The sequence below is a fragment of the Zonotrichia albicollis genome, chromosome 12 (assembly GCF_047830755.1).
Source record: "Zonotrichia albicollis isolate bZonAlb1 chromosome 12, bZonAlb1.hap1, whole genome shotgun sequence".
Lineage (NCBI taxonomy): Eukaryota > Metazoa > Chordata > Aves > Passeriformes > Passerellidae > Zonotrichia > Zonotrichia albicollis.
In genome coordinates this window covers 18,456,854-18,480,611 of record NC_133830.1, presented here as the reverse complement: position 1 = coordinate 18,480,611, position 23,758 = coordinate 18,456,854, and the positions used below count along the sequence as shown (strand labels likewise).

The following is a 23,758-nucleotide window of genomic DNA, read 5'->3' as shown; positions in this document are numbered from 1 at the left end:
TGTTTGGGTTTTTTCCTTGTGTATTATGTGATCATCAGGGCCATCTCTCAAGCTACATTTGATTTAATGATCTCACTTTAAAAAATACATTATTTCAGTGAAGCTGTCTGCTAATTGTTTCCAGGGAGAATTTCAGAGCATAAATTTAAGAAAGACAATAAAAAATAAATTGTTGTATGGAATAGGACTCATACAGACTTGCTTTAATCACAGGGAAACTTTTAAGTATTGATTATTTTTAAATATTTGAGTTTGAAATTTTAATCCACCCTCAGGAAATAATTACTCTGAAATAGGAAATAAATAACTGGGAAATTTTCTAAGGTTAGAGGCAGGTTCCTCACACTTTGCATTATCCATTGGGGATAGAATGTGTGAAACAAATCCCCTCAAATGTCCCTTTGCTGATGGCACAACCTTTTTATGGGGGCAAAGAATGTTTGTATGGCCCTGGCATTCTCTGGCCCTATTAGTAAGAGGCCACAGTCCCCAGTTTGAAAAGTTTATTTTATAAAAAGTGGAGCTAGGGGATTTAAGCCACTTCCAGGTAAATCTGGAATTTTTAATGCTAAAATGCAGTTGCTAGCATTTCAAAGCAGCTTTCTTTTAAAAGGCCTTTGGAATACAGTTAAAGAGAATGTTCTGGATGCTAAAGCCACACTCAGAAGTGGGGTTTGGTGTTTCTGAGGCTGCTGGAAGGGTGGCTCAGTGTTTGGAATATATCTGCTGTTTGAGAATAGAAAACAAACTTCCTTTAGCTTATTTTGTTAATTATGTTAGCACACCTGAGTTTTGGTTAAGCCTTATAGTACATAGAATTCTTTTTTATATCTATTGTATAGCATATCTTGTGATTGGTGGTAGTCTTTTTGGTTTGTTTCCCTGGCTTGGATCCCTTGTGGGAGAGGGGCCTTGCTAGCTGAGAATATTGCTTGTGGTGTAATGATTATTAGAATTGCCTATTTTTGTGTTGCAAGGAGTGTGACAATTGGCCCATAGAACTTTTCTTTAAAAAATAAAAACAGGGGAGATGTTGGGAATTTAGCTGCTAGAGAATAGAAAAGTACAAAGCCGTGGCTAATTCCAAGTCCGGCACCTGCTAGATAGTGTGTCCTTGGGCCTAGCTGTGGTAGGATAACAAACAGTGAAAGAGACATGAGAAAAGAGAGATGCAACCCCTAAGGAATGAAGAAGAGTTGATGGTATAGTTTAACCAATAGATTGCTTGGCTTACAGAATATTCATAAGCTTATTGCTCGCTGTATAAGTGTCTGATGCTCTCTTCAATAAACGGAATTTCCTTATCACTCATATTGAGTGTCCGAGTCTCCCCTCACCGACAAATGGCTCGACCCTGACAAAGGCCCACATTATTTTTTCTCACTAACAGCTCAGAGCAGGAGAGGGCAGTGACACAGCAGGCTGGTGACAGTGAGAGCCCAGGCTCCATCCTGCGCCGTGCTGCCCCAGCATTTACCCAGAAATAAAGTTCTTGTGGGGACAAAGGAAGAGAGTGAAGCCCTGCTGGCTGTTCAGCGGCCAATGAACTCTTTTAGTGTGCAGCCGGGCCCTGCCCCGGGCTGTCCCTGTCACCCTGCACAGGTGGGACTTTACTGCCCTTCCTGCAACCTGAGCCAGCTCTGTTTGCCTTGTGCTGCCGGGCACCCGCTGCAGGGCTCGGCTGGCCTTCATGAACTCTGTGCACAGCAATAGGAGGAGTCATTTCTTGCTCTTTGCAGTGAGTTTTGCAAATCCCAGCTCGATACTTCCACTGCCAGTATCCAAGTCCGTGCATTAAATCTTTGGGAGACGTAAAAAAGTCCTTCCTCCTCATCCATATGGGCTGAAAAGTGGATTCTGCTCTGTAAATCATTCATCTTGTGCTTTTTAAGAGTGGCCTACCTTTCCCCTCGGGGCCACTGGGCTTGAATGTATTTATTTTTCTGGCAGAGAGCCACGAATGAATCATAGCCCTGAGCAGCTCGTTGTGAACTCCTCACCATTGTTAAGAGACTGCTTGGGGCAGTTGTTACAGAGCTTTGCTATGTAAAACTTTTAAGGGAAGAGAGATTGATTTCAGCCTTGTTAGCTGCTTTTGAAGTCCCCAGCAGTTGTGTGGAAATGATTTTTTGTGCTCTTACAGCTGTAATCCACTAAAATAACCGGGGATTGTTGCACGGGAAGCTGGGACATGGGAATAAGTCACTGCCTCTTTGTCCTAATGAGGTGTGGTTGTTCTTTCACCAGAAAAAAGTCACTTCAGCCTTTCATTCCATTTGTAACTTTCCTGTTTATACCTTCCTGCTCCATTTCCATACTTTATTGTTTCTCTTCTTGACTTGAGAATTAAGTCTTTCATTCTGTTCTTCAGCCATCCCTCTTCTCTGCCTTGGCTGTTCCACCGTGGATATTGTTTCATGCTCCCTCCCCCTTTTTCCTGTGCAGCAGAGCTTTCATTAAAGGCAACCAGGCAGATGATTTATTTCTGATGTCTTAAAAGGCTTCTTTGTAATGAAGAGCCTGGACCCAATCAAACTGCTGAGGGTTTGTGTAGGTGAGTCAGCAGCATGGGCCTCACTGCCTCCGACATCCACGGTGCCAGGGGAGTGTGGAGCAGGGAATGAACTGGATGACACAGGAAGAGGAGGAAATCAAAAAATCCACAATGTGACTGCATACATAATCATTGGGCTGCTCCTGGACTCGGTGTGGGGAGGGCACAGAGCTGAAGTGTGGGGGCCTGAATATATGTTGTATTGTAAGATCTGTGTGTGTCAATGTGGGGGCCTGAATATATGTTGTATTGTAAGACCTGTGTGGGTCCGAGTTGCTCCAAACGAGCTGCAGCTGCAGGGTCCTTAGTTGGGCAACAGCTGTAGCTCGTGAGGGTAACTGAGATAAATAGGGGTGGGTTGAGAGCCCAAGAGGAGCCCCTGAGAAGACAGGAAGGACTGTGCTGCAGAAAATGGAGAAGAGCCCCAGCAGAGAGGCAAGAACAACACTGCAGTGAAGATTGCAACACTGAAGCACACAGGCTGCTGATGCCCATCAGCACATGGATGATGAGTTCCTCACTGCCTGCACATTTCCCCTTCTCCCCTTCTGGAACAGGGAGATTCTCCAGGTGCCTGGCTGTGGGACCCTCCAAACTCCAGCTGTGAGTGCAGAGCCTGAATTCTCACCTGTGCTTCCCTGAGGCCTCTCTGTAGGTTTTGTTGATCTTCCCTGGGAGTCAGCCCTGCAGCCTGAGCACAGGGAAGGTGCAGCTGAGCTGGGATCCCTTCCTGGCAGAAACCCTTTGCAGCATCCCAGAGCTCCCTGATGTGTGCAGCCAACATCTGGGCCAGAACTGGGAAGGTCAAGGTGGACACAAAATCCAGGATTCCTGGCTGGAATTCCTGTTCTTCACACCGAGGTGCTAAAGCAGGAGCTGCTGTGACTTGGGGAAGTTCAGAGTGAGCAGAGCCCTTGGTGAGTGTCCAGTGCAGGGGATCCAAGCAGGGCTGTGACTCATGCCTTTTCCCAGCAATTCATTTAAAAATAGAATTGAAGTTGAAATATGCTCTGAAGGTCAGAATATCAGGGCAGTGTGTTTCTGGTGGTTTTTCCTGGGTAAGGTGTTGAGAGAGAACAAAGTATTCCTCATTTTCAAATTCACTCTGCTGGCCATGGAGTCTGTGTAGAAAATGAATTTTCTTTGTATTCCTACTGCAGGAAAAAGACATTCCCTCCATAGAGCTATTTTCTGCTCTGCTTATGTTTGGCTCAACAGTTGCTCTGTCACGTTTGCTACTGTGGTTTCACAAAGTTTTGTGACTTTATTTACCTGCTTTTCTAGATAAAGATCTCCACCACAGTTGCTAACTGATCCTGAACTTTAATGACTGCCTTAGGGAGAGGCAGTAATCACTTTACTCCTGCGTGTTTTAACCTCTTACTCAGCCTGCTTCAATCAGAAATGTTTAGAAATGGATTCAATTTTACTACATGAACAGGAAGCTTCAGACTATACATTCTGAAATTACTCATGCAAACTCCAAATATTTTATTTACATCTTTAGCCTAAGAACTTCCATGCAGTTTTTGCCTTCATAATCCAGCATTCTGCCAAGTCCTTTCCAGTAGTGGTGGGGATTGTTTGGATGGTTTTGCACCATTTTTTCTGAGATATGGAAGGTCTTGCAAAGACAGAATGAAAATCTCTACAAGAGTAGTGGGTATAGAGGGTTCTTCCTAGTTTTGAATTTGATCTTGAGGAGTTTGCAGCCACCAGGAGCTGTCTTTAAAAGCCAAACAAAGCAAAAACTGACCAAGAACAACCACTCTGTGTTTTGGTTCCTTCACTTCCCTTTGTTGTAGTGATACCTTCTTTAAAAGCCTTGAACCTGATATTTAAGATACCTCCCCTACTCAATTAAATCAGCCAAGTAAATAGTAAAACATCTCATTATTGAATGAATTTGTGTTACTTCTCTGCATGAGATCTCTTCAGCTCCACAGTGCACTTGGTGAATTGGAAAGCTTGTGTTCCCACACAGTGATTATTTACTTAATCTCTGCCTGCTGCCAAAGCTCCTCCAAACCTCCTATTTTAAAATTCATAGTGAACCATGGGAGGGGAGCATTCAGTGGGCTTTTTTGGTTTTGTTTGTGGTTTTGGTTTTTTCTTTTAATATTGCCATCCTCGAGCTGCCTTGCTCTCAGCACTGGTGGAGAGTCTGGCTCACTCTCTGTGCTGCAGTGAGAGCCAAGAAGTTTTTCCCTTCCTAGGCTGCTTCAAGAGACACAGAGCAGCTCCCAGTGTCTGCCTCACCATGCTGTCACACTGCTTTGGCTTTACAGCCTGGGGCAAAGCTTTTTAAAACCAAATGATTTGCACAAGAAATTCTAGACAATTTTTTTTCTCTCTCTTTCTTTCCCCTCCCAAGTCTGGGGCTGGGTGAGCTTGTGCTGATCCTGCACAGCCCTGTTAACTCTGTCCCTGCAGCCCTGCCTTAGGTGCTTGCCAAGGAGGAGACTGAGTCAGCAGCAGTTTGAAGGTGAGTTCCCTGCAGGAAAATCAGATGGATGATGAAATCCACCACTGCACTTCCAATTCTTACAGCATTTTAAGTGGATTATAATTTAGGTTTGTATTTGCACAGCTGCTTTTAAAGCAAGGATTGTGTTTATTTTGCTTTATATTTTTGTTGTTTAAAGAGTGTCTCCTCTGCTGTTTGTCTAGTTTATCTGTGACTGATTTTAGCAGGATAGAATTGAAAATTGGTGTGTTGTTTTTATTGGACAATCACAGGATAATTCAGGTTGGAAAAGCCCTTCCAGACCACTGAGTCAGGCTGTGCCCCATGCCCAGGAGTGCCACATCCAGGAACTCCTTGCACACTCTGGGCACTTCCAATTCCTGAGCTCCCTTTCCATGGGGAAATTCCTCCTGATATCCAACCTGGTCCAGCCTGAGCCCTTTTCCCCTTGTGCTGTCCCTGTTCCTGGGAGCAGAGCCCAAACCCCCGCGAGCCGCTTGGGAAGGGCCCACCTGGAACGCTGAGGAGATCCCGCTTGTCCTGAGGAGATGAGGGAGCTGAGTGCAGAAAGCCCAGTCAGCCAGAGTCCCAAATCCTCAGTAATTAGCCTGCAGTAATTAGATCAGGCTGCAAGTGTGACAGTCAGGGTGGTGTTTGCATCCAGCAGGTGTGACTGAGCTAACTCCAGAGAGATTCCATGGGCATCCTTAGCTGAGAGAGGGACATTCCAAAGGGCCCTTTGGTGCCCAGTTCCTCTGTCCAGTGACCTGCTGCTGGTGGCTTTGGTTTGGAAGGAATCCTGGTGATGAAGAGCCTTTGCTTACAGCCTGCAAATATAGTAGAAATTGTGTAGCTGGCCATGAATTGATGTGGCAACTCTGAAAATAACTTCGCATCTTGAGCTGCAAGCTGTTTGTGATTTTAGTGATCCCACTTGGACTGAAGTTCCTGGTCCTGTGTGAGAGACAGGATGCAAATCAAATAGGGAGTGAAATCTGTTATGTGGATGTTTACTGCGTAAGGAAAAGTGCATAATCTTCATTATTACTCTGCATAGTTACCATCAACTGTACTGACCTCTCCTTTACACTAAATTTGCCATTTAGAGTTCTGCTCTGAACCATCTGTGGTCTTTTTATCAGTGCTTAACAAAACTTTAACAAATTAAAACCAGTGGGTTGCGGCCAGGGGTTGCTTTTAATTTGTTAATCTGACACTCCTTTAGCATTTAATTTTTTTCATCTATCCTGTCTGTCTCCATCTTATGGGAACCTCCATGGGGTGAAATCTTTTCTAGAACAAAGCAAGCAAAAAGCACCTGTGGTTAAATGTTCTGAAAAGAGCAGAGTTGGTGTTCATGTTCTGTGTGAGTCTGAGAGTATCTCATTGTTTGCCTGAAGATGATGCTGCTGTTCTGACCCTGCTCCAACTGAAATTATTCTGTCTCTTTTCATCTTCCTTGGATGATGGGGCAGACAATTATGAAAAGGGCAAGCTTTGTCTTGAAGCAGGTAATAAATAACCATCTCCATCAGCTTACAGTTTGGATCGACTTGTCTGGCTGGAATTACTGCAATTTAACACATTGTGGTGTCATGAATAATAAACTATCTTCAAAAAAAATGAGATCTTAGGTATTTTGAATTTTGGGTGTGTTTTTATGTAAGGCAGCTTTGAGCTGCAGTGCTGCTGGATGTGGATTTTAGCAAGGAAGAGTTTCAGAATCAGAGTTTAGCAGTTTTTCGTTGCTGAAAAGATGTTTGCTTCTGAGGCCACTTAATTTGTGTGTGCTAAAAAGTGCTTTGAGCTTGATTTTAAAAGCTGCTGTCACTTGGTGTAAAATTAACCTGTTTTGTGAAAGAAGGTGTGGATGGATGGAAGCATGCACTGTAATTGGACTGACAGAGATGGCAAAGCACTGCCATGCCTCATTAAACCTGGGACAAATAATGGAGAAACTGTTTGCTTTTGGCACCAACTGCATCATCTTTGTGCACAGCTTGGTCCTCACTGAGCTTCCCTGCAGGCTCCAGGGAACTCCAGGCATTCCTGGCTGCTGGAAAAGAAGATTTGTTGTATCTGTATTGAGAAGTATTGAAGTATCTGTATTTTTGCTGTTTGAAAACCAAATGGGATGGCAGTAAGAAACTGGAAGGACTTTAATAAATTCTTTTTTTTTACATGCAGTGATGCCAGCTGGCAAATTCCTTAGATGGGCACCTAAGGAAAGCAGAGCTTTTTGCAGCTCTACACTTGCACTGTTGATTGAAGCCACACAACCTTTGCCCTCTTAGAAATGCCTGAAATCACTCAGAAATGGTTCAGCAGGCCAGGTTTGGGTCCTGTGGTGGGGAGCACTGCAGTGTGTCCCACAAGTGAGGGGTGCCACTGCTGGGGCCTGTGGAGGGACAGACCTGCCCAGGCATTTGTAACCAACTCTTACCATAGTGGAGATGCTTTGTTTTCTTGGTTGGAACAGATATCAGGCAATTCCAATAAGAATGGCAGGATTAATATTGAGTAGGGGCTGTGGGATTACAGAATTCACAGAATCACAGAATGAGCAGGTTTGAAGAGACTTCATCAAGTCCAGCCCATCCCCAACACCCCAACTAAACCCTGGCACCCAGTGCCACATCCAGGCTTTGTTAAACACCCAGGGATGGGGACTCCATCCATTCCAGGCCTTTCCAGAACTTTATCACCTTTCTGTAAAAACTTTCCTGCTATCCAACCTGTATTTCCCTTGGTGCAGCTCAGGACTGTGTGCTCAGTTCTGTCAGTGCTGCTGCAGACAGAGCCCAGCCCCAGCTGAGCACAGGCTCCTTTCAGGAGCTGTAGAGGGATAAGCTCACCCCTGAATATCCTTTTAGAGAGATTAGGCCATGGCATCTCCCTGCAGACTGCAATTTGCTAGAATATGGGGTTTTGCCCTCTGGTTTCAGGGCCTTTTCTGCCTCTATACTGAAAAAAAAACCCCAAAAAAGTCATAAAATGTTGTCCTGAGGCAGCTGAGATCCACAGCCAGCCACAATCCCAGCTCCCTCACACAGGGGTTAAACTTCTGTGGCATTGGCCATACTTTGTGAAGAATGTGATTGATTAATTAATTTTTGGTGATTAATGTGCATTTGGAACAGGAGGGGCATCCCAGGATTTGCATCCTTACCTGGGTGCTGAAGCACAGCTTTGATTTTAGTTCAGCACAAACCCTCAGCTATCTCGGTGAGTTTTTGGTTTCAGCAAAGGAAATTTTTGCTGCTGAGCCAGCAAAGAGCCTTTGATACCACTGGGTTAGAAAGTTCCTGCTAAACGAAAACCAAATTTTAACACCTGAGCAAAACAAAATGCAGCTCATCACCCAAGAGTGGCTTTGCTTCCCTGATGTGTGAATCAGCATTGTGTTGAGTTCAGCAGTCCCAACAAGGATTTTTGTGCCGTGCTAAGATCTGCCTTCCAAGATTCCCACCGTTTGACAAGTTCATTCTTTTTGGTTTTTACAGATGTTGTCACCTCCCTGCAGCAGGGATTGCTCAGGGTCACTGCTCCCAGCCAGCTGGTGCTCCTCAGGCTCCTGAGATGTTTCATAAATGTCCTCAAACTTCTGCTGGGAGCTGCAGCAGCAGCTCCAAAGGATCCAAAGCTGTTTTGGCCTCTCCTTTCTCAAGCTCCTCCTCATCCCAGGAGCTCTGTCTGGTTAAACAAAGAAAACCCTTCCCACCTCTTCCCTCCAGCACTCACAAACAGGAGTGGCAGCCTTTTTTTCTCAGAGATACATATTGAAAAGCCTTGTAATTAGTCTGCAGCAATTAATTCTTGAGATACATACCGGTGTCTAGTTCAGATCTTTTCTCAGTGCCTGTGGTTTTGTTTTCCACAGTTCACAGTGTTTTTCTTGTTTTCTCAAACAAGTTTTACATTACTGTTTTGACTACTTTTTTTTTCCAAATCTTAGATCATCAAACTTGCTGGCAATGAAAATAATCTCCAGTCATCTATTAATACAATATCTTTTTTAAATTATATTTTATAGATGTCACAGATGAAGGTTTTGCAACACGTATAAAATTATGTTCATTATTGTTCTGACAGTACATGCATTTAATTTGTTTTATCAACTGAAGTGCTCCTATTAGACATCCTGAGTGTGTGGAGTCTAAATCTGGATTTAATTTAGGTTTGGAATGTGCTTTTGGCCAGCTTTTGGTGGCCTGGAGATCTCATGACCTGTCCTTGCAAGGATATGAAAATACTTCGGTGTCAGCATGATTGTGATGGACTTTGGGATGGGAGCTGGAGAGCCTGGAGCCTTCAGGGCTGGGGATTCTGCAGGAATCCGAGCTCAGGGTGTGCGGGGTCAGCCTGGCTGCTCCCTGCCTGCCCCTCCCTCAGCCCTGCCTGCAGCCCTGCTCCTGCACCATTTCCTGCAACAATTCCATTCTAATGGAGCCCTGTTGGCTCTGCAGCCCCGCTCCTGCAGCATTCCCTGCACCAATCCCATTCTAAAGGAGCTCTGCAGCCCTGCTCCTGCACCATTTCCTGCACCAATCCCACTCTAAAGGAGCTCTGCAGCCCTGCTCCTGCACCATTTCCTGCACCAATCCCATTCTAAAGGAGCCCTGCTGGCCCTGCAGCCCTGCTCCTGCAGCATTTCCTGCACCAATCCCACTCTCAGCACCTCAAAGGAGCCCTGCTGGCTCTGCAGCCCTGCTCCTGCACCATTTCCTGCACCAATCACATTCTAATGGGGCCCTGCTGGCCCTGCAGCCCTGCCCCTGCACCATTCCCTGCCCCATTCCCTGCACCAATCCCACTCTCAGCACCTCAAGGAACCCTGCTGTGTCCCAGTGCTGCTTTTCCTGGAGCAAACCCCACTTTTCTGTTCCTGTGCATTTATTGTTACAGCGAGGGAGGAGGGGCTCAGGAGAAATGCCCTGAGCAGAACTGCACACAAACATTCTCTGTTTCTGCTGCCCTGTGCTCTTCTTGGGTTCCACCACAAAGCTGCAACCCCAAAGCTCTTCAAGGGGCTCAGATTGATTTATTGTCCTTGTCCTTGCCTTTGCAATGCACTCCAAGAAGTGCCCGGGGCCACCTCAGATGCTCCTGAGGATAAAATGCCCCATTCTGGGACTGCTTGGTGTGGTGGCGTTCACAGGGGTCCCAGGATGAGGGAAGAGATGAAAATCTTGACTCCATGTTTCAGAAGGCTGATTTATTATTTTATGATATGTATTATATTAAACTATAATAAAATAATAGAAAAAAATTTCATCAGAAGGCTAAGAAAGGAAAAGAATAGAATGATAATAAAATTTTGTGACTGACTAGAAAGTCTGAGACAGCTAAACTGTGATTTGCCATTAATTAAAAACAACCACATAAAACTAATCCCAGATGCACCTGTTGCATTCCACAGCAGCAGACAATCATTGTTTACATTTCATTTCTGAGGCCTCTCAGCTTCTCAAGAGAAGAAATATCTTAGCAAAAAGATTTTTCATAAAACATGTCTGTGACAGTTTGGTGACTGATGCTCAGTGTGGCCACCAGGAGAGCACTGCAGCACTTATATATATATTATATATATTCTACCTATATATATATTTTATATATATATATAATATATTATATATATATTTTATATATATATATATATAATATATTATATATATATATATAATATATATATAATATATGTATTATATATATATATATATAGGTAGAATATATATAATATATATATATAATATATATATATGTAGAGATATGTATATATATATATATATATATATATATATATAAAATAACTGCAACCGTTTTCTTCACCCTAAACACAATCAGAATCCTAAAGCTATCTACCCTAATAACTGCATGGACCAAAATTCCAGCACTTTTTACCAAGACTTGCTCCTGAATTGATGGAAGTGGCACCCCTGGCATGGACACTCAGGCATGATCCTTCCCCAGCATCTGGGGACAGGATGGAAATGGGAATATTGCGAATTTGTGCAGCAGGGCCGGGATGGAAAATGGGAATATTCTGGCTTTGTGCAGTGGGGATGGGATGAAAATATTCCAGCTTTGTGCAGTGGGGAGACGGGATGGAAATGGGAATATTTTGCTTTGTGCAGTGGGGCCGGGATGGAAATGGGAATATTTTTGTGCAGCAGGGTGGGATGGAAATGGGAATATTCCAGCTTTGTGCAGGAATGCTGGGATGGAAATGGGAATATTTTGGTTTGTGCAGCAGTGTTGGGATGGAAATGGGAATATTCTGTGTTTTTGCAGCAATGCTGGGATGGAAATGGGAATATTCTGGCTTTGTGCAGAGGGGCAGGGATGGGAATGGGAATATTTTGGCTTTGTGCAGCAGTGCTGGGATGGAAATGGAAATGGGAATATTCCGGTTTTGTGCAGTGGGACTGGGATGGAAATGGAAATATTCCAGCTTTGTGCAGCAATGCGGGGATAGAAATGGAAATGGGAATATTCCGGCTTTGTGCAGCAATGCCAGTATGGAAATGGGAACATTCCGGGTTTGTGCAGCGGGGCCGGGATCTCCTGCCCTGCAGGAGGAAGGGCCAGGAGCGCTTTGCGGAGCAGGAGGGCTCGGCTCTGCTCTCAGCCGAGCCCGGCAGCTCCTCCCAGGCTGAGTCACGGCGGGAGGAGGGCTCGGTAAAACCCCGCTGCAGGGCGAGCAGTAAACAGGAAAGTGCCGGAGCTGCTCCCAGCAGTTCCCGTCAGATTGGGTGTGAGCCCATGCATTCACGGCAGCTCTGACGCTCCTCACTCGTGCGCGTTTCGGCGTGCTGGGGACACCGAGCCGCTCTGTCACAGCTGGGACAGCGTGCCTTAATTCGAAACGCGTTTCTGCTTTGTAAAAGTGCTTTGCTCTTGAGAAAGGGGTTATGTTGTTTCCTTGTGGTTTTTCCTGCGGGGGTAGCAGGGGGGCAGAGAAGTAGCGTTGTCCCCGCCCGCGCTCTCCTGTCCCCGGTGTCGCGACCGGGTCTCGAACCCGCGACCCTCCGGCCCCGCGTCCCTCCTCCCCGGGGGCGGGGCCCGCGCGCTCCCTACCTGCGAGGATGTGACGTCAGCGTCTCATTACCCTAATTGCGCTGACGTCACGGGCGGGCGGCCAATGGGGGCGGGCGGCGCTCCCCACCTGCTCGCCGCAGAATTCCCTCATTCCTGGGATTCCTCGGCGGGCCCGCGCAGCCAGCGGGGCCAGCGCCGCCGGCCGAGCCGAGCCGAGCCGAGCCTGCCCCGGGCCCGCACCGCCGCCGCTGCCTCCGCCCGGCCCGGCCCGGCCCGGCCCGGCCCGCGGAGCGCCGCGGCCGCGCTGCCGGCACCGGCACCGCCCGGAGCGCGGTGAGTGCGCGGGGACGGCACGGGGACAGCGCGCACAGGTGGCCGCGGGGGCGGAGGGAGCGGCGCTGGCGGGCGGGACGGGGCTGGGACAGGGCTGGGATAGAGCTGGGACGGGAATGGGACGAGGCTGTCCCGGCCCGTCCTCTCCGCGCTGCGGGGCTTTCCCCGCCGGAGCCGGGCCGGGCAAGCTCCCGGCGGTGTCGGGATCCGGGCGGGGAGGGACCCGCTCCCATGTCCGGAAAGGGACCCGGTCCCTGTGTCCGGAGTGGGACCCGCTCTGTGCCCGTGGCCCGAGAAGGACCCGCTCCCAGTGTTCGGAAAGGAACCGCTCTGTGCCCGGGGCCGGTCCCGCTCGGTGCCCATGGCCCGGGGCCGGTCCCGCTCGGTGCCCGTGGCCCGGGGCCGGTCCCGCTCTCTCTCTCTCCCCGGGGCCGGTCCCGCTCTCTCTCTCTCTCTCCCCGGGCCCGGTCCCGCTCGGTGCCCATGGCCCGGGGCCGGTCCCGATCCCTCAGGCAGCAGCTCCCGGCCCGGCAGGATCGTTCCCCGGGGCTATCCCAGCCCCGCCGTCGCTGCCGGAGCTCCCCGCTTGCCTCCCGCCCCTCTGTTTCTCTGCCCGGTGAATCCCCGGTGCCGCTCGGGTGAATCCTTCCCGAGCGCTGTGCCGGCTCCTGGCGCTGCAGCTCCTCCGTTCCGTGGGCTGGGGTGTTTCTGTAGCCTTCAGCGCCGTGCTGTTCCCCAGATGGGATCAGCTGTAATTAATTAATTAAGTGAAGCTGTCCACGCTGGTGCCAGTGCATCCCTGTGCTGAGAGTGCGTGAATGGGAATTTAACGCCCAGAAAGCCAGCTCGCTTCCTTTCTCTGTGTTGGTGCTTCAGGATTATCAGGAGCAAGAAATTTTTTTAATTACACCTAAGAGGTCTTGGCTGATGAAGAGTTCCAGGATTTCTCCTGCAGGGTGATTATCTGGTTGGTTTTACTCTTTGTTTAAAGAGTGTTCCTCCCAGAGATGCAAACTGCACTTTGGGAAACCCGAGTGAAACTCTTTGCAGGCAGTGCTGCTGAGAACCCTCAGATCCAAAACTCTCTAAAATTGGGCAGCAATATCCCCCTCCTGCCTTAATAATAAACTTTTTAAAGCCTTGAAGGCCCTTAATTTGTATTTCCCTATCTGTGAACTTGGGAGACTTCTGACGTGGAATGTGTTTGGCTTAAATTCTCTACATCTCTTCTTATCGATACACGGTTATAATCTGGTTTTTGGGGGTCAGGCTGTGAGGCTTTCGGGGTTCAGTTACAAGAAATTTGATTCACAAGTGAGATACAGATCTGACTTCTTAACTCTTGGTAGAGTTTGGGCCTGCCTGTTGAACATTTGCATTTTCCCATGGGTTTTGCGGGCAGGGATGGATGGATGGATGGATGGATGCTTTGGGGCACGGATGGATGCTTTGGGGCAGGATGTTCTTCCTTCCCTGCTCAGGAACCCCGCTGTGGGATGGGATCAGCTTTCAGACCCACCCTAGAGCAGGAACTGAACACTCAGGAGTCTGCTGAGATCTGACAGCCTGCTATAAAATCAACCTGGTAACTAAAATAGGATAGAAAATATCTGTACAGACAGGTTAATTAAGAGCATCCACGCCACAAACCATCAATTTTTTATTTACACACGAGCAGCTTTGATAACCTTCTGAGCATCTCCATATCTCAGGGATTAATTGGTTTGTTTCCAGACACACCTGGAAGTTTTCTGTTGGAAAAGGAAGCTTTGGTTCAGTTTTTTTACTGTGCTTAAATATTTCATAATATCTTTGCAGCAGATTGGGTGACCTGTAGGATGCTCTGAGTGGTCTTGTAGGTATAAGACAAGGTCAGCTTGGATTTTCTCACCTTCAATTTCTTAGCTTTCAAAAATTACTAATGATTTGCTTCTTGAAATGTTGTCTTGTTAAGTTGGATTTATATAACAAGACAACAAAAAACACAAAGTAAAATACCAAAGCTTTGCTTTAAGCTTATAATTTTCTATGTGATGAGTTAAATTGTGATTTCTGGTTGAAGATTTGCCTGTTCAAACACATTTCCCACATGCATAACAAGCATGGTTTAAAGAAACCCCATAACAGGGGATAAATACATTTTAAAAAATAAAATAAAATTGGTATTTAGCCAAATAGGCTGAAGTTACCCTCAAGAAGTTGAGTTGTAAATAGGGAATGATCAATCAATTCCACATTTTAGCTGAAGAAATTTACATCTATTGTGCTCATTTGAGAAAATTATTGATTACAATGTGCCTGTCATTGATCTCATTCATGGGCCAAATATGCTTTACTCTCTCTTGTCATAAAAAATAAACAATATTTACCTATTTCGTATCAAACTTCTGCTTTATCCTCCATCCCTGTGTGGGTTTACTGACTGTGCTGATCAATTGTGTTTGGATTTCCTCTTCAGTTTCACTCTCTGCCATTGAAATCAGCAGAGTCTGTTTCTTTTTGGCCTTTCTGGGTGTGAATCTGGGCAGATTTGGGGCTGTCTCTCCCCAGGTGGGAGCTGCTTTGGACCACTCTTTTCAATCAATCTTCTTTTCCCTGCTCTTGTGTTTATCTGCGCTTTGCTCAAGTGCCTGGTTACTCATGAATTGCTGTAATTAGTGAGCTTTGTTTATTAATCCTGCTCTTCTCCCTTCAGTGTTATCGGTGTGGTTTCTGCAGATGGGAATTCAATTTCCAGGGTTTTCTGTCCCTTTCTCTCTCCTGGCAGGTGCAGCTTTGAGGCTGCTTTTGGTGTCCCTCAGGTGTTCAGGCAGTGCCATTTGTCCCTTTTTCTCCAATCGTTTCGGTGTTATTTGGATAATATCGTTGCTGTTGCCATTGTGACTTCTCTTTGGGATTCCATGTCCAAATTTTATCCAAATTCTTCTCTTTTTGTGGTTCCTGCACTCCTGGCTGTTCTCATCACCCGCTTTTGGCACCAGTCTGTCCCTGACCCATCCTAACTCTGTAAGAAACCACTGCCCAAATATCACCTTTGCTTCTCTTTCCTTCCTTTCCCTTTGCCACTCCCTTTTTAAAAATCAAATGTGGAGTTCTTCTCTTTAGCATACTATTATATGATATTTATTATATTTACTATATGGCATTTATTTACTATATGGCATTTATTTACTATATGGTTTTTCCTATGTGGTTTTTCCTATGTGGTTTTTCCTATGTGATATATACTTCTGTTATATTCTGTTATATTCTGTTATATTCTGTTATATTCTGTTATATTCTGTTATATTAAACTAATATTTGTAATCTCGCTCTTCCCTGACATCCCCACTGTGAACACGAACTTAGGTTTGATTAATTAATTAATTGCGTCTGTTTGGGCTGAGTGAGTGGAGTTCCTGTGACCTGAATTTCAAACAAGCAACCTCAGGGTTTGTCCCTTCCTGATGCTTGGAAGGTGCTGCAGAAATCCCTGAAAACACTTTCTAAAGTTCATTTTCTAAAGCTTTCACTTCCCTGGAGCCTTAAACAAAAAATACCACAAAACAACCACAAAAAAAGTCCACAAAAAAAATCAAAACCAAGCAAACAAAAAAAAAGAAACCCAAAACAACCACCGAAAAAATAAAAAACAGCAGCAACAAGAAAACCCCCAAAACAATGACAAAAAAAATTGAAAACAAAAAAATATCCCAAAATATTCAAGCATTTGTAAAGCTAATAGTACACTTTGTGTTTCTGGGTGTTGCAAAAATGTCAGGAGAAGGGAAAATAAAGTGAGGAGAGGGGAAATAAAGCAGAGAACAGGAAAAATGAATTGCTGTTTCTTCACACTGGTGGATATTGTGTTACATTAAAAAATGACAGGTGGCTCAGGGTTTAGATCCGTGTTTCTGATTTCCCATTTTGTGTCTTTGCTCTTTCCAGGATGTTTCTTTGCTGCTGCAGGCAGAGGACAGAGCAGGGCAGTGCTGAGTGGGAGCAGTGGCTGATAAATAAGAGCACTTTGGAAGATATTAAACTAATATTTGCAATAACACCAGATAAAAATGCTTGTAAAAGTGCTTTTGGCCGCTGCCAGCTGAACGCAGCAGTTAAGGCTTTGTAACCAGTGAGATTGGTTACACAGAGATTGGTGAGATTTGCTGGGAAACTGTTTCCAGGGTGTTTAACTCAGGGGAAATCCAGGTTTGTGCTGTGTTTTACTGCTCCTGCCTTTCCCTTTCTGAGAGCTCTGCCCTGCTGGGGACACACAGAAATTCCAGAAAACTCCAGGGTTCTGCTGCAGAGACAGGTTTGTGTCACACTGAGAGTCAGCTGGGTTTCCTCAGGAATCTCCTTATTAACGGGTTGTTTTGGGGATTTTTTAAAAATTTTGTTTGTTTGTTTTTGTTTGGTGGTGTTTGTTTGTGTGGTTTTCTGTGTTTGTGGTTTTCCCCTTTTCCTTTTTCCCCCCTTTTCCTTTTTTTCCCCCCTTTTCCTTTTTTTCCCCCCTTTTCCTTTTTTTCCCCCCTTTTCCTTTTTTTCCCCCCTTTCCTTTTTTTCCCCCCTTTCCCTTTTTTCCCCCCTTTCCCTTTTTTCCCCCCTTTCCCTTTTTTCCCCCCTTTTCCTTTTTTTCCCCCCTTTTCCTTTTTTTCCCCCCTTTTCCTTTTTTTCCCCCCTTTCCTTTTTTTCCCCCCTTCCCTTTTTTTCCCCCCTTTCCCTTTTTTTCCCCCTTTCCCTTTTCCCTTTTCCCCCTTTTCCCTTTTCCCCCTTTTCCCCCTTTCCCCTTTTTCCCCCTTTCCCCTTTTTCCCCCTTTCCCCTTTTTCCCCCCTTTCCCTTTTTCCCCCCCCTTTTCCTTTTTTTCCCCCCTTTTCCTTTTTCCCCTTTTCCCTTTTTTCCCCCTTTTCCCTTTTTTCCCCCTTTTCCCTTTTTTCCCCCTTTCCCCTTTTTCCCCCCTTTCCCCTTTTTCCCCCCTTTCCCCTTTTCCCCCCCTTTTCCTTTTTTCCCCCCTTTCCCCTTTTTCCCCCCCTTTTTCCCCCCCCTTTTCCTTTTTCCCCCCCTTTTCCTTTTTTCCCCCCTTTTCCTTTTTTCCCCCCCTTTTCCCTTTTCCCCCCCTTTTCCCCTTTTTCCCCCCTTTTCCCCTTTTTCCCCCCTTTTCCCCTTTTTCCCCCCTTTTCCCTTTTTCCCCCCTTTCCCCTTTTTCCCCCTTTCCCCTTTTTCCCCCCTTTTCCTTTTTTTCCCCCCTTTTCCTTTTTTTCCCCCCTTTTCCTTTTTTTCCCCCCTTTTCCTTTTTTTCCCCCCTTTTCCTTTTTTTCCCCCCTTTTCCTTTTTTTCCCCCCTTTTCCTTTTTCCCCCCTTTTCCTTTTTCCCCCCCTTTCCCTTTTCCTTTTTCCCCCCTTTCCCTTTTCCCTTTTCTCCCCCTTTCCTTTCCTTCCTGTCCAATCCAGGCAGAATTTCCTGACCTTGCCCTGCCCAAATCAGGGATTTAAACTTGGACTCAAGAGAGGATCCTTCCCTCCCTCCCTCTCTCCTGAGCAACCTGCATTTAATCACTGATTTGTCAGTCTAATTTAGAGATAAAGAGATATTTAACCCTATTTAACAAACAATCTGGCAGTGTGTTGCTCCTTGCAGGTGATTTTTGTTCCCTGTTCCAAAAGTGCCAGAATATCTGGGATCCCAGCCTGGGAATTGCAGTTTTTGAATGAACACAAGGCCCTGATGCCTCAGCAGCTCTCTCGTGATGTGAAGAATTTAATAATAGAATTTAATAATAGAATTTAATAATACACAAAGCTGCAAAGCTCTGTTGAGGCCACTTTTATTCCAGTTGTTTTTTGAAGTGTCCAATTTCCTGAACTGCACCAAGGCTCGGTTCCTGTTTCCTTCTCCCACTGTTGGTTTCTGTCACCAGTTCATTCTTACTGGGAGCACAGGCTGGGAAGGCTTTGGGCATCTGCTATTCCCATTATTTAAAAATTACTGGAAAGCTGAAAGAAAAAAAAAATTAAATATTGAAACTATATTTAAAAATGTACAAAAAAAATTAAGTACATTAAGAAAATTGATGTAGTTAAATTTCTTAATGTAGTCGTAACTACATCAATTTTCTTCATGTAGTTAAGAATTTTTGAACTTAATGTAATCAATTTGTTTTTAATACAACCTCTTACTATCCTTTATATTGGTGTTTATAAAGAGTTGATTTTTTTTCCCTAAAGACTTGACCAAAAATATCAATATTATTGTCTTTTTGAAGTGTAGGATGAATTTAGCGCTGAATCCTGAGTTATTTGATTCTGGTGCAACTGCATCCCCTGATCAGACAAATCAAAATCATTTTTCCAACTGGATTTTAACTGAATTAGAGGAGTTTTTGTGAGAGGGTCAGTGAAGCCCAAGAAAACAGAAAATCTGAAAGAAATGGAGCATCAGATGGGAGGGATGCAGGTGGATGGTGCTGAGGGGATTCAGGGAATTCCCTCTCCCAAATCCCTGCTTTGCTTTGGAGGAGGATGAGGCCAGGTGGGAAAAGAAGAAATGGTTGATGAAGACAAAATAGTAAAATAATCTAAGATCTTGTGTTCTAAAGCTTCTTCCCTGCAGGTATTGTCTTTAATTTAAAGAGTTAATTGACTTTATTTTAACTGAACTTATATTCTTGAGCAAAAGCTGGTTCTGGCAGGGAAGGAGAAACATTTTTTTAATGCTCAATACACTTGGTTATTTCAAATTTATCTCTTCTTCTTACTTTGCCCCTATGGAAATCCTGCTGGATTTCATTATTTAAACTTAAAAATACAAACTTTAACCTTAAAAATACATTTTTTTTTCAACTTATAAATGCTTCAAAATCCTTTCTCTTGTGCTTTAAAATCTTTGATTAAAGTCTGAGTATTTAGGAAGAGAGGATGGTGGGGTTTATTGTTTTAGTGCAAAGCCAAGGAAATTGCTTCCCAAACATGTGCTTGCTGTTAAGGCCGTGTACGTGCTGGACGTGTGTTTGACATTTCTGCAGTTTATTTAAAAATAATTTAAATTTAAATATTAAATAATTTAAATTTAATTTAATTATTTAAAATAAATATTTAAATTTAATTTAAATATTAAATAATTTAAATTTAAAAATTATTTTAAAATTACCTTATTTTTTAAATTTTTTTAAGATCATGCTGTAAAGTGAGTTACAGTAAACAGCTCTTATGAGAGAAGTTTTTGTGGAAAAACCTCAGCAAAATTTGGTTGTTCTGGGTTTTTTTTCTCTTTCTCCATTTTTTAAACAGTTCTGCCCGTGCTGTTGCCTTTTTATTTGAAACACATAGAAGTTGTTGGCCTTGTAGTAAAAACCATCTTGACAACATGTTATTCTCATCCATATTTTGGGAATTTCATACAGAAACATCTTTTCTTTTCGTTTTGAAGCCTTTCATGTGAAACTTTGAGGAGCTGCAATGCAATCCTTGGATTTATGGGAGTTTTATTGGTGTAGTGCTGGAATAAATGCTTTTAACGTGGTGGGAATTCATTTTTTTAATTAGAATTTCTAAGGGGCAAAATCCAGGGAAAAGCAGCTACTGAGGTGTTATTATGACCAAAAATAAAATCCAGTTCTGTGGTTTCTCACATACCCAGGGTTATCTATTTATATATAGAAATATTATGTAGTATTTAGATAATGTTTATATGAATAAGACGAGAAATAATAAGTGATGAATTAATTTTAATAAATAGGATAATAAAATGATGGGAATTTGCTGTTCTGCTGCGTTGGGTGGGAAAGGCAATGCCAACATTGATTTTGCTGATTTTCAGCAGCGACACTGTGAGTCCTGTAAGGAGAAAAGAGCAGCACAAATTTGGATTTTTGGATGATTTTTTTGCTGTTGTGCATTGCTGTAATCTGTGTGTGTGTGCTCTGGGTGCTCGCTGAACCTTGGCTGTGAATTTTGCAGGATCCAGAGAGGGATGGAGACTCCCTTGGATGTGCTGTCCAGAGCAGCATCCCTGGTCCACGCTGATGATGAGAAACGTGAGTTTTCATCAATTCAATTTCCCCGAGCCCAAAATGCGCAGGAATTCTCTTTTTCACATTATTTGTGCAGGAATTCTCTTTTTCACATTATTTGTGCAGGAATCCCTTCAGAGCTTGCTTCCCTCACGTGCAAACCCACCAGCTTGCATTTAAATTGGCCACTGGGAAGGAGAGAATGACTGGATTTTAAAAATTAATTTATGCGTACAGATGGAAAAAATACGAATCACATAAATATTAATTTATTTAAAATATTTATATTATTAAAATAATTTTAAAAATATTTAAAATTCATGTTTAATTTATGTCAAGGTGCCTCTCTTTTCCCAGTTGCATTTGCATTGTTGGCAGACAAGAAATTGTGGTGTCAAACTCAGGCCAGGTTGAGAGCTCAGATAATTTGGGTTGGATTTAAATTAAAAACTCAAAACTGGGTGGGCACTGGGGGCTGTGAAGATTTCAGTTGATAAAAACTCTCAGGTTTATTTTAACATTGTTAATGAGCTCTTCATTTGCCTTTCTCTGCCGGCAAAAGGGAATTGGAGGATTTGAATAGTCAGAGGCTCACGTTACCCATTGTTTGAGTAATATTTTGGTAATATTTTGTATTATTTGGGTAATATTTTGGTAATATTTTGTATTATTTGGGTAATATTTTGGCAATATTTTTTGTATTATTTGGGTAATATTTTGGTAATATTTTTTGTATTATTTGGGTAATATTTTGGAAATATTTTTGGTATTATTTGGGTAATATTTTGGTAATATTTTGTATTATTTGGGTAATATTTTGGTAATATTTTTTGTATTATTTGGGTAATATTTTGGTAATATTTTGTATTATTTGGGTAATATTTTGGCAATATTTTTTGTATTATTTGGGTAATATTTTGGCAATATTTTCTGTATTGTCTGAGTAATCTTTTGGTAATAGTTTTGGTATTAATTGGGTAATATTTTGGTAATATTTCTGGTATTATTTGGGTCATATTTTGGAAATATTATTGGTGTTATTTGGGTCATATTTTGGTCATTGTTTTGGTATAATTTGGGTAATATTTTGGAAATAGTTTTGGTATAATTTGGGTCATATTTTGGAAATAGTTTTGGTATAATTTGGGTCATATTTTGGAAATAGTTTTGGTATAATTTGGGTCATATTTTGGAAATAGTTTTGGTATAATTTGGGTCATATTTTGGAAATAGTTTTGGTATAATTTGGGTCATATTTTGGAAATAGTTTTGGTATAATTTGGGCCATATTTTGGTAATAGTTTTGGCATTATTTGGGTAATGTTTTGGTATTAGTTTTGATATTATTTGGGTAATATTTTGGCAATATTTTTTGTATTATTTGGGTAATATTTTGGTAATATTTTTGGCATTATTTTGGAAATATTTTGGTGATAGTTTTAGTATTATGTGGGTAATAATTTCGTAATAGTTTGGGTAATATTTTGGAAATATTATTTGGCTAATAGTTTTGGTATTATTTGAGTAATATTTTGGTAATAGTTTGGGTAATATTTTCGAAATATTTTTGGTATTATTTGGGTAATAGTTTTGGTATTATTTGGTCAATATTTTGGAAATATTTTTGGTATTATTTGGGTAATAATTTTGGTATTATTTGAGTAATATTTTGGTAATAGTTTTGGTATTATTTGGTCAATATTTTGGAAATATTTTTGGCATTATTTGGGTAATAGTTTTGGTATTATTTGGGTCATGTTTTGGTAATAGTTTGGGTAATATTTTGGAAATATTTTTGGCATTATTTGGGTAATGTTTTGGAAATAGTTTTGGTATCATTTGGGTCATATTTTGGTAGTCATTTTGGTAATATGTGGGTAATAATTTGGAAATATTTTTTGTATTATTTGGGTATTGTTTGGGTAATAGTTTTGTTATTATTTGGGTAATATTTTGGGAATTGTTTTGGTATTATTTGCGTAAATTATTTGGTATTATTTGGGTAATATTTTGGAAGTAGTTTTGGTACTATTTGAGTAATATTTTGGAAATAGCTTTGGTATTATTTGGTAATATTTTGGTATTATTTGGGTAATATTTTCGCTGTTGCCATTCATGGTAAGAGTTCCAGATGGGTTAACTCTTGTTAGAGTAATAATTTCAATTCTGCCAAGCTGCAGTTCCCATATGAGATTGTTCCTTGTATGCTCAGTAAGAAATGTCCTTGGTGCTTTTTGAGTGGTGTGTCCACTGTGGGTGTCAGCCTCAGGAGAAAAATGGCATTTTGGGTTTCTGAGGGGAAAAATGGCATTTTGGGCGTCTGAGGGGAAAAATGGCATTTTGGGTGTCTGAGGGGAAAAACGGCATTTTGGGTGTCTGAGGGGAAATTGGCATTTTGGGTGTCTGAGGGGAAAAACGGCATTTTGGGGTTCTGAGGAGAAAAACGGCATTTTGGGTGTCTGACGAGAAAAACGGCATTTTGGGTGTCTGAGGAGAAAAATGGCATTTTGGATTTCTGAGGGGAAAAAGGGCATTTTGGGGTTCTGAGGAGAAAAATGGCATTTTGGGTTTCTGAGGGGAAAATGGAATTTTGGGTTTCTGACTGGAAAAAGGGCATTTTGGGTTTCTGAGGGGAAAAAGGGCATTTTGGGCGTCTGAGGGGAAAAATGGCATTTTGGGCGTCTGAGGAGAAAAATGGCATTTTGGGCTTCTGGGGAGAAAAATGGCATTTTGGGTTTCTGAGGGGAAAAACGGCATTTTGGGGTTCTGAGGAGAAAAAGGGCATTTTGGGGTTCTGAGGAGAAAAAGGGCATTTTGGGCGTCTGAGGAGAAAAAGGGCATTTTGGGTTTCTGAGGGGAAAAATGGCATTTTGGGTTTCTGAGGGGAAAAATGGCATTTTGGGGTTCTGAGGAGAAAAACAGCATTTTGGGTTTCTGAGGGGAAAAACGGCATTTTGGGTGTCTGAGGGGAAAAACGGCATTTTGGGTGTCTGAGGGGAAAAACGGCATTTTGGGTGTCTGAGGAGAAAAACGGCATTTTGGGTGTCTGAGGGGAAAAACGGCATTTTGGGTGTCTGAGGGGAAAAACGGCATTTTGGGTGTCTGAGGAGAAAAACGGCATTTTGGGTGTCTGAGGGGAAAAACGGCATTTTGGGTGTCTGAGGAGAAAAACGGCATTTTGGGTGTCTGAGGGGAAAAACGGCATTTTGGGTGTCTGAGGAGAAAAACGGCATTTTGGGTGTCTGAGGGGAAAAACGGCATTTTGGGTGTCTGAGGGGAAAAACGGCATTTTGGGTGTCTGAGGAGAAAAACGGCATTTTGGGTTTCTGAGGGGAAAAAGGGCATTTTGGGGTTCTGAGGGGGAAAACGGCATTTTGG

The 23,758-nt window shown here is 43.2% G+C and overlaps 1 protein-coding gene across 2 annotated transcripts in view; it reads left to right on the top strand.

Annotated features, from left to right (window-relative positions):
* The first annotated feature begins 12,157 nt into the window (after nt 1-12,157).
* The window catches only part of VGLL4 (vestigial like family member 4), a 105,150-nt gene continuing 93,549 nt past the window's right edge, over nt 12,158-23,758 (top strand). Inside the window, exons 1-2 of one of the 2 annotated variants that reach the window (XM_074550131.1) lie at nt 12,158-12,392; nt 20,328-20,404. In XM_074550131.1, coding sequence (XP_074406232.1) covers nt 12,163-12,392; nt 20,328-20,404 — 307 coding nt within the window. In that variant the 5' untranslated portion in view covers nt 12,158-12,162. Of the gene's footprint in view, nt 12,393-16,594; nt 16,687-20,327; nt 20,405-23,758 lie in introns of those variants that run through there. The other variant, XM_074550133.1, reaches the window with a different exon arrangement.